The sequence below is a fragment of the Daldinia vernicosa genome (assembly GCF_022497035.1).
Source record: "Daldinia vernicosa strain CBS 139.73 unplaced genomic scaffold F5Y00scaffold_34, whole genome shotgun sequence".
Classification (NCBI taxonomy): Eukaryota; Fungi; Ascomycota; class Sordariomycetes; order Xylariales; family Hypoxylaceae; genus Daldinia; species Daldinia vernicosa.
Window position 1 is genome coordinate 162237 of NW_025953950.1, and position 13999 is coordinate 176235.

At 46.0% G+C, this 13999-nt stretch overlaps 6 protein-coding genes across 6 annotated transcripts; 3 read left to right on the forward strand and 3 right to left on the reverse strand.

The window, feature by feature from the left end:
- Positions 1-936: 936 nt before the first annotated feature.
- On the forward strand, positions 937-2728 carry F5Y00DRAFT_263569 (Zn-dependent exopeptidase; the record flags this gene model as incomplete). Its single annotated transcript, XM_048011527.1, has 3 exons — positions 937-1180; positions 1254-2095; positions 2183-2728. The coding sequence occupies 3 exons, from the start codon at positions 937-939 to the stop codon at positions 2726-2728; spliced, it is 1632 nt and encodes a 543-aa protein (XP_047863349.1).
- A 565-nt stretch (positions 2729-3293) lies between these two features.
- F5Y00DRAFT_118483 (uncharacterized protein) lies at positions 3294-4086 on the reverse strand. Its single transcript, XM_048004006.1, has 2 exons — positions 3641-4086; positions 3294-3582 (listed from the first exon to the last, which is right to left on the reverse strand). Exons 1-2 carry the CDS (start codon positions 3998-4000, stop codon positions 3409-3411), a joined length of 534 nt encoding a protein of 177 aa, XP_047863350.1. The 5' UTR covers positions 4001-4086; the 3' UTR covers positions 3294-3408.
- Positions 4087-5140: 1054 nt separating this feature from the next.
- Positions 5141-6851, reverse strand: F5Y00DRAFT_253981 (uncharacterized protein; the record flags this gene model as incomplete). The annotated part of the gene is made up of 3 exons (XM_048010116.1): positions 5141-5986; positions 6038-6722; positions 6799-6851. 3 exons carry the CDS (start codon positions 6849-6851, stop codon positions 5141-5143), a joined length of 1584 nt encoding a protein of 527 aa, XP_047863351.1.
- Positions 6852-7677: 826 nt separating this feature from the next.
- On the forward strand, positions 7678-8537 carry F5Y00DRAFT_271164 (uncharacterized protein; the record flags this gene model as incomplete). The annotated part of the gene is made up of 2 exons (XM_048012744.1): positions 7678-8030; positions 8090-8537. The coding sequence occupies 2 exons, from the start codon at positions 7678-7680 to the stop codon at positions 8535-8537; spliced, it is 801 nt and encodes a 266-aa protein (XP_047863352.1).
- Positions 8538-9449: 912 nt separating this feature from the next.
- F5Y00DRAFT_271165 (MFS general substrate transporter) lies at positions 9450-11043 on the forward strand (the record flags this gene model as incomplete). Its single annotated transcript, XM_048012745.1, has 3 exons — positions 9450-9987; positions 10053-10143; positions 10197-11043. The coding sequence occupies 3 exons, from the start codon at positions 9450-9452 to the stop codon at positions 11041-11043; spliced, it is 1476 nt and encodes a 491-aa protein (XP_047863353.1).
- Positions 11044-11260: 217 nt separating this feature from the next.
- On the reverse strand, positions 11261-12896 carry F5Y00DRAFT_253983 (transferase family-domain-containing protein; the record flags this gene model as incomplete). Its single annotated transcript, XM_048010117.1, has 3 exons — positions 11261-11654; positions 11743-12380; positions 12468-12896. 3 exons carry the CDS (start codon positions 12894-12896, stop codon positions 11261-11263), a joined length of 1461 nt encoding a protein of 486 aa, XP_047863354.1.
- Positions 12897-13999: the final 1103 nt, after the last annotated feature.

The following is a 13999-nucleotide window of genomic DNA, read 5'->3' on the forward strand; positions in this document are numbered from 1 at the left end:
AAAGAAAGAAGCCTTTGCATCTCGGGGAGCATTTTAAGGGGTTCTGCTTCTACGGTGGTTTTTTCTTTTTCTTTTTTTTTTTTCTAGTTTCTGTTTGTTCTACGGTCTTAGGGAAATATCTGCATAGAGGTATCGGCGTGGAAAGAGGGGTGGTTTACATAACGAAAAGTCAATGCAGTAGCAAGGTTCACGATGGACCTTGCTGCCTCCTGGATGTGTTACGTGCATGGTATTGTGTAAATGACGTTCATCCCGCGGTTGTGATATAACAGATTGATGATAACGTATAACGGCGGTGATAATATGAATAAGGCTCGGGGAGACGAAGCATGGTTTATGAGGCGGTAATTGTGAATGCATATGAGGAGTTTAGCAACAAGTGAGGACAGGGTCTCGTTTTAGTATTTAAAGTTAACAAGTCGGGTTCTATTAGCTTAGCTAGATTTCCATTTGGGGCTGTCTCTATTATGAGTGCTGAAAATAAGGACTAAAGAATACTGTTGTTGCACTTTTGAGGCTTCCCCTCCCATCCCCCACATGAGAATACTTGACCTGCCTTACTGAGCCAGGAGAATTACTACGTTTCCTTGGCATCACTATTCTATGTCAATCGATACTACGTTATAGGATGTGTTTTCACTTGCGCTATGCTGAATTATAACTCTATCCGCATGGTACCTGACGCCATTACAGGCACAGAATGGCGGGACGGGCGCTATCCTATGAGTCTATGAGTGGTCACGCACTTGCATATAAAATAGCATTTACTTTTTGAAATGATATAGCTGGTATGTGAGTTTGAAAGGCATAGGCTTGCTAACTACTCTTAACCACCCATCGGTATGAATCATTGGCTCGTATCCTGCGTTAACCAGGCGATTTCACGTGTTGTTAATTGAAAGACTTACTCTCTAAGCACTATAAACGCTCATTTAAATGAGTCTTTTGGCGCCCAAGCGCCGGACACTGTTCCAGACGCTCTTGTTTTTATGTAGTCCTTTCGTTGCTGCAGTCAACTACGGCGAGAACCACGCCCCGGTCGAGAAAGATGAGGAACTTGTAGCAGCAAATTTTCCTAACACTAACGAGACGCTGTTCTCACCGGCCTTTGCGGACCCAGGGAGCGTCTTGCCGGGGTTCGCTAATGGTACAGATGGCCCGACTGATGATGCGACACTTGGTACGTAAGGACAGAAGCCTTTATAGGCGTTCGCATATTTCCCATATAACCGTTACTTATACCAACGAACAAGTAGACCTATTTCTTCGCTCGATAGCGGAGCGGAATGACTGGGTGCAATATAAGGTTGCAGACTTCACCTCCGAGGAAGGGCGTGCGTTCCCCTACGTGGTCCTCTCAAGTCCATCCTCGCAGGGAACTAAGCAGCCAAAACTCCGAGTCTGGATTCAGGGTGGTGTGCATGGAAATGAGCCTGCGGGAGACCAAGCAGTACTTGCGTTACTGGGTAAGCTGGACGCAGATGACAGCTGGAGGGAACGCCTGCTTGAGCGTCTGGATATCACATTACTACCTCGGTATAACCCAGACGGAGTTGCATACTTCCAGCGCGCTCTGGCAAGCAACTTGGATCCGAATCGCGAGCATACGAAGCTTTTCCGAGAAATATCCAGGGGGCATAAACGTCTCCTTAGTTCCTTTGCGCCGCACATCACGGTCGACATGCACGAGTTCACGGGGACCCGACCCTCCGGCAGCGGCGGGATATACAAGCACGGGATGGACGCGCTGATCGCCGCGGGTAAGAATCTCAACACTCACCCCGACATTCGGAACATCTCGGAGGTGCTCTTCTCGGCAGGCGTCGGGAAGCGTCTGGTGCAGAAGGGATTCCGTTGGGAACCGTATTTCACGGGGGCGTCCGCGGGATCGGATATCGTGCTCGACGAGGCGGGGAGCGATGCGAAGAGCGGGAGGAATAATTACGCGCTGGCGCAGAGCGTGACGATTCTGTGCGAAGTCAGGGGGATTAGGCTTGCGGATCAGCATTTTCAGAGGAGGGTTGCTACGGCGCTGAGTATGGTTGGGGGGATTTTGGATATTGCGGTGGAGAATTTCGAGGAGGTTTATCAGACGGTGAGTTTTCTTTTTCCAATAGTTGTTAAAGTTGAAGTATATTCAGGGGCAAATCGAGGTAATCTCGACACTAACTGGTGTTGACAGGTCGAGAGTGCCATTGACAAGTTCATCCATAGCGATGATCCTATCGTACTAACAGACTACCCTAACCCGACGAACCGTAACATCACATTCATCAACCGCACCAACGGGCAGCTCACTCAAGTCCCCGTGACTTTCCTCAGCACAACACCCACAACCGCAAACCAAACACGCGCCCGTCCCGAAGCATACCTAATCCCACGGACATGGTCCGAACTAGCATCCCGCCTACGCGACTCCGGCGTCGCCGTCGAGACCCTAAAAGATGGATACCGCGGCCCGGCCGAAGCGCTCACGATCACATCGGCATCAGTCGCAAGGGGGTACTACGAGGGCGCGGTACAAGTCACGGTGGCGACGAAGCCCGTGCCGAAGGGGGAGCTTGTGCTTCCGCCGGGAAGCTTCAGGGTTAGTACCAGGCAGAAGAACGCCGCGCTGGCGTTTGTTGCGCTCGAGCCGGAGAATGTTGATTCGTATGTGCGGTTTAATCTTGTGCCGGTGCAGGTGGGGGATGAGTATCCGATTTTTAGGATTCCGAGGGGAAGTTGAGAGAGGAGATGAGATAAGATGAGTCGAAGTTGAACTGAGGATGAGGGGGTTATTCGCTAGGTAGTTAAGTAAGGGTTAATAGGATGAGTATCGAATACTTATCTTCGAATGTGCTAGTAATGAATTACACTCTATATACTCTACGTCCATGACAATTCGGGGTGACAATGAGGTGCTCTTATCATTGGAGATTCTAACATAAGTGAAAACTAGGTACCTAAGCCAAGGGCCAGGCAATCTAGGAGTCTGACCTGTAAACCTGTACTTTTAAAGCTAGGTACCTGTAGTTTCATGAAATCTTATAGATACCTTCAAATTCAATATTGTCGAAGCTAAAAAACGACGCCGTAATCGCTAACAAGCAATTACGCCTTATATTGTGCGACAAATATGCTTTAACTATTCTATCTGGTTTCTTACTGCTATTACGGAGTGTCAACTCGTAAAGTGAATGTAGTCTGAAAATCAAGATAGAATGCGGCTAAGATGTTTGTGAACGATTCACCATTAAAAGGAAGACGAGGCCATTAAACACACGCTTTTGCCAACTCAACACCATCTTAAAAAAGAAGTCAATTCCTAACCCGACTCCGAGTTAAATATCCAGGATAGCTGCATGATGTAATCCTCGTATTTCTTGGCTACCAATTTAAACTGCCCGACGTAGTAAGGACTCCGGACTAAATCTTCTTCCAGTACCACATCACTTGAGTATGTCCCTTGGGAATCCCCGTCTGCTGAGATCCCCATACATACTCCCAGACGGGTGAGACAGAGGTATTATCTCTAGGGATAGTCTTGACGTCATAGAAGCAGTTAATATCCCCGTGGCACAGGAATGGGTAGTTGAATCCCTAGTAACGTTAGTGTGCGTGTTAAGCGTGTGGGATACATAGTAGGGGTATAACGAACATTTATGGTATACAGAGAATCCGCAGATGAGGCTTGGTAGTCTTCCCGACAAGTGTAGGAGTATGAACTCGAGCCGTACACGCTGTCCGTGTTGGCCGGCTGCGTAGAGTCTCTGAACGTGCAGTTGCCGGCGCTAGTAGAAAGAGTATTGGGATAAGTGTCGAGCCTGGTGAAGGTCGCGCAGTCCGACTCGGAGAAGCCCCCCCTCACGTTTAGACACCCGATACTATCGGCGGGAGAGGCATTCTGGAAGCTGGTGCTGTTAATGACGTAAATCTGCCCCGAGCCAGAGATGTCTTGCGAGACAGCCGCGGTGGTAGCGACGAGAGCGCAGAAAGCTGCGTAAACTGTGAATTTCATGGTTGTTTAGCGATGCTAAGGATATTTACTAACTAGAGTGTGAGGAGGGGAAGCTCGTCAATGAATAATCAAGTCATCCATACGCTCATATATACTTAGATGGAGTCTGTTCTAGATCATGATAGCTGTCAAAGACTTACTCGAAATAGTAAAGCCGCCCCCGTTGTGCCCCCGTTGTGTTGCCGCGAGCCATACGTTCGCTTCCACAGCTGATATTAATACTCTAATGCTATAACAGGTACATAAGCGATTGCTAATCAGGTGGACCTACCTTATAAGATCACTTGATGGTAGGGCATCATGTCGGGGGCATTCGCTTAAGACTCGCACCATTTTGCATGTGTCAAAACCCACGAACATGGTAGCATCTTTCCTTGATTTTCTACCGCTGATACCCTCCCGTGCCTTTAATAACGGCGAGATCCGTCAACTTAATCTTGCGTATTGCCCCTCTCGGCGCATGGCGCATGTGTTCGTACGCTGACAAACTGCTCTATAATAGAGCCTATAATAACGGCTTGATATAAGAAAATGACACCATGAGTGATAGCTTGTCGGTTCATTGCCCCTAATTGGTTACCAAACTAAAGTGATTTGCGGCAGGGGTCATGTAGAGACTTAGACCAAGACCATTGAAGAAGCTTCTTAGGTTGTGTACCGCGCGCGATGGAACGGGAGGTTCCGGAGGTAACCAAATCTGGACGACTGCCGCGTTCGTGGTCTAGATCTGGCCCGTAGGTACCCATCGCTCGTAACATTATCGTGTGTCAATGAGGAATGCGTCTAATATAGGCAAGTATGATTGCGTGGCCGTGATCTAACCTCGGGCGACTGAGGTTGAATCGATCGTAGTCATTATGAAAGCTGTTTGTATTCGGAAACTTGCTTGGTCGAGAAATGAGGGGTAGACCTCTTTAAGCAAGACACCCGGTGGAGAGTTGCCATGCGGGAAGGGTATTATGATGAAGAGGATTAGGATAGGTTGTCACATGGTCGAGAAGCGCATAAATAAAGCACGAATATAAACTGGGTTGTGGCTTTGGGTCGCATTGATATAACATATCACAAGTCCACCGAGCCCATATCTATCCCGGATAAATGGAAAAATAAATATTTTCATTGGCCAGCAATTGAATTTCATCATCTTTCAAATTTACTTACCCAGCGTTGAGTCTTCGTATCGTATACGAGTTCTCTAGTAATCACCTCCCAGTTAGAATCGTCGAATCTCCGTTTACACTGAAGTACGGCCGTTCCATCATAGCCGTCAGGTAGTTGTACTTCGATATCGTGTAGTCGATGCGACTCGGGAAGTACTGCTTTAGCCGTATTAGAATCAGCGTAGAAGTCGCCCTCTTCAATATTTATCACTTCTTCTATTATTCGTGCTGCTAGGTGCGAACACCAGATCCCTTCCTTATGAGTTGTCGTGAGTAAGAAACCGATGGTGTCGCGCCTAATACTGCGTACCCGGCATTTGAGAGCTATATAATAAAGCGCGGGGATAGCGCCTAGATCGGTTATCGAGCTGGACGTATCCGAAAAATGAAATACTGTGGCTAATGGTGGGGAGAGCGAAAGACTCCGGATGTAATTGAGCTGGTCCATGATGATCTTAAATGATTTCGTATGCGTATCGTATCTCATCTGGTCTTCCGGCCGGATACAAGTATCGACCATGATCTCGGCGATCATATAATATATTCGTAAGATTATGTAGGCTACGGTACTGTGTCCGATTTTACTTGGTACGAGGCTTGCCTTGGATTCTTTAAATGCGTCATACCACGAATCAAGCTTGGCTCTGAGGCGCTGCTGTCTAGAAGGAAGACTCTGCGGGTCTAATTTATCCAAAGGCCGCACCTGGTGACGACATTCGTGGCTTAAATAGAATATCTGACTGAGTATTCGGTCAAGATGCTGTCTTGCTTGATTGGGAGATTGGAATTTCAGCGGGGTGGCCGGAATATCCGACGAGCAATCCTCCTGGGTAATGTTCAAGAACTGTGACCCTTTACTCTGGAACTTTGCCTGCACGTCAAGCCTAATGAAGGCTTGGATGATCCAGGCATCTGCCGAATCGCAACACGGTTCCTGGAACAGACTGTAACTATCTATTGCGCTTGAGCGGGCTTGAAATTCGTTTAGAAGTTTCAACCCGTTTTGGAGATGATTGTAGCCAGTCTTGAAATGACCTCGGAGATATTCCATTACGACGAACATGAGACATGTAATGAGTGCAACACGAATTGACTGGTTGCTTCTAGAGGTGAAATGTGGCTGGAGATGGGTTATTGCTTTGGTATAGTGTTCCAACGTAAAATGTTCCTGCTTATCCGGAGCGACGTCTAGCGAGGTATCGAAACAAAGTCCTTCCGTCCTATGGGCCGAGCTCAGGGCGAGGATAGAATGCAAGACGGCTGGCTCGCTTGAAGCGGCTTGGAATATGAGCTTGTCCCAGAATTCAAAACTGAAAACCCCGGGAAGCTTCAAGACACTTCGGTATGTAAACCACTCGAGATACCGGGTCTCCTCTTTGTTCACCGCTTTTACCAGCGTTGGCGTGTAGAAGCACGTCAAGCTTTTGCGACCAGAGCCGATGGGACGGCGGCCGTAATGATTACCACCTCCGCCCCATACTCCGTAGCCTTCGCAGACGCGACCTGTAGAATAACATCGGAAACATACGGGTTTGCCTTCGTCGCATTTGACTTTTCGAGTTCTTCGATAGAGTTAACAACGCGGCTAAGTAGGTAATTACATAGTAAATGGCTTGATTTGAAACTATTGGAACTCACTTGCAGGTTTGACAACCCGATTTTACCTTGGATCTAATTGCGCGGGGTGCCATCTGGGGTTTGATAGTTTGATTTGATAACTTAGGACTTAGGTAGGGCTTAGATCTTTGGATAACAGCCAATGGTAGCCTTGGGTTGTCATTGTAGTTGTAACTTGAACATCTACGTAAGAAAGCTGAAAGAAGACTGAAACATGGGGGGGGGATAAAATGAATGTGGATCATTTATTCTAGGCTTCTATTATTCTTATTCGTTCTGTTCTCTTACAGCACGCACGGTCTCCCGTAAGACTCATTAATCAGCTCTCATTTTGACTTCTTTGATTGGCCATCTTTACTCGTTCTTCCTCTAAACAATTATATGCATTTATCAAGCTAGTCCACCTCCATAGACACCTAGATTGGTTATTTACATGCAGGTTCTATTAAGTCGTTGTCTTGTAGTTATCACATTCTAGAAAGAAAAGTCTTGAAAACAGCTTTGGTTCCGGAGGCGACTAACTTAGGTATGTATAGTAATTTTTAAATTATTCTATGAATATTTCTGGTCTTTGTTTATGATAGTAGGTTTTAGCATAGCTTGCCTAGATCCAAACGTGACTGCTCGTATAATGGCTTGTTTCTATGCCTTGCTATTGAGAAGAGTCTTATAATTCGTCCATATCAGTTCTAGAACTAACGACAAGAAATATTAACAGATAGATTATCTTGCGTATTCTATAATGTCATTTCTAAGTCACTTATTCGGGTCTGGTTTCGGTATAAAAGGGGTTACCTTCTCAATTTTTCAATACCAGGAAATTTAATACTTATCATCATCATATTTATCAAACCCGAATACTCCCATTGAAAAAATTCCAACGGAAGGAAACCTATAATCATGCCATGCCCCGATGCCTTCCCTTTCGGGAAACCAAATATTGCTTCGGTTCGTACACCTTATTCACTCGTGTGGGGAACGACAAAAGCCGTAAATTTAGTTTCGAGTGTACGGTTCTCGTGGGATAATCGCCAGAATAGTGTCTTCATAAAATTCTTGAAGGCTATCGGCCCTGATTACAAAGACGTCGATATCGAACCGTTGCTTTTCGAGCTTGATCTTCACGGGTATGATGATATAAGAACTAAATATGGAGAGAGTGTCTACAGCTTGATCAAGGAAAAGGTTATGAGAAAACTGAAGAGAACCGCCGATAAAATGAAAGAGGATGGGCTATTTGAATCTGATACAGAGTTAGTTGGTTATATATTGCTATTTCTACTCATGTTGCTGAAATATTTAATTCTTCTAGGTCAAGTGATGATTCGAATGAATCAAGTGTAACATTAGAGGATATCAAATTTACACAGCCAAAGCACCCCTTTATAAAAATGCCTCAACGGGAGGTTCACAAGGGTAATCCAAAAAATGCAACTTGTGAGGATTCAACGTCGACGTACATGAGTGAGACATCAGATTCGAGTTCACGAGCCCCACTAGCTTCGCAAAAGAGCAGAAATATAAAGACTACCTCTAAAGAGGCCAAGTACGAAAGCGCTCGACAGTCTATCCGGAATCTTGTATTTGAGCTATTTCATACCGAAGAAGCACTTATAAGAGCCGCATCTGCATTCAGTGACCTGCCACCAATTGAGAAGGGTGACAAATGGACTGTGGTACTCAACCAAATGATACTGACGCTTTCCGATATAAAACTAGACGCAAAAAAGTTTTACGAATTCGCCAAACAGAACCTATAAAGAGGGCGATGGCGGTTTCGATATTAACTACATGAATTTGGTATGGTGGCTTGATGCGATCGGCCTGCACTGTTGGGTTGGGTTTTGGTTTTAATGAAGCATTGCGAGAGCTGATAGCGCTAAGAGAAGAGGCACTCGCTCTAATGTCAATCGTTTAGATATCCGAATGAAAAACGTTTACATCTAGAGGCTGCATTTGTGGTATTTCTTAGCCCCGTATATGGCATGAGGTCCCTCAGATATGGGGATATGGGGAGGGTGTTTGAATCTGTAGATCGTATCCTAGGACGAACAATAGTTAGTGGTAGGCATGATTACCATCCCCGTGGGGACTCAAGTTCAGCTGCCTAACCTAGCTCGTTATACTGCCAAGCATGGGGAACCCAGGAACTAGTCCCTATTGGCATCGCTTGGATATCATAACGTTGGGGGAAGCGCCTTGGCTTGTCTGCGGGGTCGGGATTCGTAGCTAGACGGGTTTGATGCTTCATGAATAGGAGACAACGCCATATTGCTGTCCCTCGGCGATAAATAACATGACCTATCTGTGCAAACTAATAGGATAATATCATGTTAATTGGAAATAGTTTTGGAAAACAGGTAGATAGAACACATCGCCGCGTCTTATCGTCTACACGTAAGTTTTATTAGAATGTTAAAATCGTCGCTTTTAGCGAGTTTCAGGGGCATAGACATTGGGTCGTATATACAACCTTGGTGCGCCGCGAAGGTTGGATTGGGGAAATGCCGACAGACTATGGAATAAAATTTACTGCCGACCGGACAAGATGGGACGTCGGGGTAGCTTGATTCCTTTTACGTATGGTATATAGCGAAGTATTCCCTTTATGTCGAAAATTAACTCCGTCAACGGTTCTCCGTCAAGTCCATCAATTATCGAAATTCTACACCATGAGTGTCCACCGCGAGTCCGAGGATCTGCCCGCGAAGCCGGAGCTTGGTTCGCAGGCTCGAGAGGTCGAAACGGCGACGCTTGCTGAGGATGCCGAATTCAAGAAGCGCGAGGCTCGTGTCGTCGCGAAGCTCGACCTTTACGTCTGTCCGATCCTCGTCGTACTGCAACTTATATCTTTCTTGGATAGAGGCAACATTGGATTTGCTGCGACGCAGGGCATGATTGCCGACCTGAATCTTGTGGGCACGCAGCTTAATACTGCCGTATCGCTATTTTACCCGCTATACATTCTGTCCGAGTTCCCAGCCGCGCTGATCGTGAAACGTGTGGGCTTCAATCGCGTAATCCCGGCCGCTGCGGCGTGCTGGGGACTTTGCTGCTTGGGAAATGGGTTCGCCAAGAATTTCGGGGATCTCGTTGCGTGCCGCTTGTTGATGGGAATGTTCGAAGGATTCTTGATGCCCAGCTTGACTCTTATGTTGGCAAATTGGTACAAGAGAGACGAAATCGGATTAAGAATCAGCTATCTCTTTAGTATGTTGTCACTAGAGTAAAGATATTCTTCAGTTAGCAGTGCGTAAGCTAATATGTATGTCCAGTCGCTTCGGCTATTTCGAGTGCGTTCAGTGGGTTGATCGCCTACGGCATTTTATTCATGAATGGAGCAGCTGGATATCCGGGATGGAGATGGTAAGCCATAATTGAATTAAACGTGTGGTCTTATACTAAAGATGAATTGCCAGGTTATATATCATCGAAGGCTCAGTAACCGTCGCTGTTGCCGCCGTTTGCTACTTCATTATCCCATCATCTTATACCACAGCATACTTCCTTAACGAGGACGACCGAGCTGTGATGCGAAAGCGAGCGGAAATCACCGAAGCATATAGCGGAGGAAAAGGACACTACACCCGTATCGAGTTTATGATGGCTCTCAAGGACGTGAAGACTTGGGTACATGCCATCATCCAGGTTATGTGTCTCACGATATTATACGGTTTTAGCGTCTTCCTGCCAATTATCCTGCGGTTTGGCTTCAATTTCAGTGTCGAACAGTCTCAGTACCTCAGCATCCCCGTCTTTGCTTGGGGCTCCGTCGTCTATGGTGTATGCGGATACTTGTCCGATCGTTTCTCGAGGCGGTTTCTAGCGTGTATCATTTGCGCACCGCTTGGAGCGGTAGGGTATTCTATGCTTCTTGGCGGTAGCCATCTTTCCGTCGGGGTCAAGTATTTCGCATGCTTCCTCATCGCAACTTGCGCATGGACTATGGGCGGTGCAAATGTAGCTTGGCTCTCCACCAATACCGCACCAGATGGTAAGCGAGCCGCCTCAGTTGGACTTGCTTTGGCTTTAGGAAATCTAGGTGGAATCATCTCGGGTCAGATATACCCACAGACGATGGCTCCGGCTTTTACTCTGGGCCACGCATGGAGTCTTGGTGCGATATGTATTTCGTTCTGTTTGTGGTGGGTCCTCAGGCACATCTACTATAATCGCGAGTCACTTAAGGGGCAGATTCGGGAGGATACGGTTACGGAACCAGTTGACTTCTCAGATAGGGTACCGGAATATAAGTATCAGCATTGAACTTATATATTGGCACTATGGTCGGTTACATTTACGAAATAGGGGTGAATTGCGATGGAGATACCACAATAGAAGTTAACTTCATGTTATGAAAAATATAAAGTATGATTGCCTTAGATCATAATAAAGGATACACAGTTTAATTACCCCTAGACGTGAATATGCTCTACCTGAGGCATAGATATATCCGATCAGGACCCTGGCGATGGCCCTGATTTTATCCACTCTCTTGGTACTCAACGCCCCTGAACTCAAAATACTTATTCCATTCGGGGTCTTCAATTAAATCCTTGGATATTTCCTTTTCGAAGCTGACCAAGAACTCGTTTCCTTCATCCTCCCCAGAGGGGGGGTCCACCGTCCTTACTGGTTGTACAATTGACAGACCAGCTGTGACAGTGTCGAAGGGGAAGCGGAAAACATGCGGCTTGGCAAAACCAAAGTCCGCGTCGGGAACATTCGTCCTTCTCCAATCGCTCGTGAAGTTACTCATCGGCGGCAAGCTATCGACGCGATAGAACAACGAAGTTTTGTCGCGGATCGGTGCGATGGTCGTGAGCATAACGTCTAAGCTATCTTGAGTAATGCTGTTGGTGAGTTGGCGTATATACCTGGAGGGAAGCGTGCTAGCATTAGCGGGGTTCTTTTATTTCCAGAGAGGAATATGTCAGATAAATATAGACGAAAAATTAGAATTACCAAGCCAGCTTCGAAAGGGGTGCCTCAGATATGACCTCTTCTGTAGTAAGACGTGGGATAGGGCTCCGATCGCTTGATGTTCCCAAAACTATATTCCCCTGAATTCGTTCCGGCACTGGTGGATCATGGAACCTCCTACGCATATCAACAGCTTCACCCCATTCGAGCTTTTGTTTAGGGTCCGCCTTAAATAACTTAGCCCTATGTTTAGACAACATGCGCCAGATATAGGCCATATAGGCATCATAGCTCGAGATCCAATAACTATTGTCTTCTGGACTTGCTAATTTCTTCAACTCTTCCGACTTGCTCTTTGGGAGGTGAAAGAGTAGCCACTGTCCCGCCCTATGGTCAGGATGCCGCAAGGGAGGAGTCGTGGGTCCGTTGATGCGCTGATCTTCTGGCGGGTCAGGTTTAGTAACTCTCGAAAGGTCAAGGCATGCCGAATCCCATGGCGGGAGCTTTGGGGTTTCTTGCGATTTCCAAAGGGCCGCGCAGTTCTCGGCAAGTTGGTGCAGTTCCCCGGCCCATCCCATAACATCATTGGCGTAATGGTGGTGATGCATAACTAGTACCAAGCCACCTGGGATGAAGTTTGCCTTGAATGCAGCTACCTTGGGGTGGTTTTTCGGCTGGGCCTAGAGTTACCGACTGTGAGCAAACTATAAACTAAGAAGTAGTATGCCAATTTATAAAGAAAGGTCTACAGAGAAGGGTCACGTTACCTCAGGCTTCTCGCCATATGTCATTGGATCCACACACCAGGTTTTCATGTCGCCCAGTGCCTGAGAAACGAAGTGTCGCTTCTCGAGCTCATCGAAGGAAGGGTATTTAGAATTATCCTCGGGGTCGTCAAGCCACTGAACGTGGAATTGTACCGTACTATCCCGTTTCTTGTGGAAACAAAGCCCACCGTCAGGATGTTCTTCGATCACGCCACATAGCTGACGACATTGGCTCAACGTGACTTCAAGGCCACGTTTAAGTGTGGAGATGGCCTTAGGTTTATTGACATCTGCGAGCTTGAAGAAAACTGCGTAGGCAGTGAAAACTTGGGCACTGACATAGTCTAGCGTGGATAGCTTAAAGCGCTCATCCAAAGGGTCAGATTCCCACCCTGAGGGGTAAATCTCATAGAATTCTTGCTTAGGCATGGGTATATGACGGTTGTATGTAACAATTATAAGTAGGTATAAGCCACTGATACTTCAGTTTCAATATCGAATAGCTTTCTATAGAATAGCAATATAATAAGAAGATGCTATAATATGCGAAATCTATTAGATCTGAACAGATCTTAAAGCTGACCGCTTTTTGGAGCCCTTAAGCTGCTAAATCTAAGAGTTTATCGTACGCGCCCAACACTACGCCATGTCTCACAGAGGCTTCGTACTACCCACATATACAGCTATCAGTTCTCGCACAGTAGATTTAGATTACTTGACCAATAAAGCCGACCGTATGTCTTAGGGACATAAATAGGGGTCAACACTTTGACGAATAATTTGACCCCTGAGAGACAGAAGCTTTCAAAAGCTAAGAACTTAAGTCTATTACAATGAAAGTTTTGTGTAATCATATTATCGCAAAAACGACGCCGTAATTCATAACTAGCAATTACGCCTTATATGTGACAAAATTCAGGTTTTCTCCTTCGTTCATGAAAAGTTTCTGTTAACCAAGCCACTTTCGCAGCCGTTATCCGCAACGAATGTAGTTATTTAAGGCTCGGTTTGCTTGTAGTAAGCTCGCTTTGAGGTATAGTTATCCTACTCACCTTATATGATGTAGTTTCGGTTTTAATGAAATTCCTGGCAAACGAAAAGGCTAACAACATGGGGATTCTTATACAAAATGCACCAGGCCTTAGTCCCGCTGATTGTTATACTATAAAGCTGTCACGGTTTATACCCTTGATTATTGTCATATACAAAGTGAAGGTCATGGTAGATAGTGGTGAACCAGTGACGCCTGCCTTTCTACCGTTTTACGAGAGCGCTACTCGCCCCTTATATAGCAGATCTACCCTGTAACTATCCCTGACCCACTTATACCCTTATACATATTAATAGTGTCCTTATTCTAAATGTCTTAACTAGAATTCTAATAGCTTTAACAGCGGCTAGTAGAATCGCTATATTACACTCAGTTACTGTATCGATATTACCAAACCAGGTATTGATATCTGTAAATATAATATTAATAGCTATTCTGTACTTAGGGAGCCATTGGCTAACCCCTGAATGAGGGCATTAAT

Coding starts and splice junctions, on each gene's coding strand:
- F5Y00DRAFT_118483 (XM_048004006.1), bottom strand. CDS start 4,000: ATGAAATTCACAGTTTACGCAGCTTTCTGCGCTCTCGTCGCTACCACC. Junction 3,583..3,640: donor ATTCTCTGTATACCATAAAT/GTTCGTTATACC, acceptor TAACGTTACTAG/GGATTCAACTACCCATTCCT.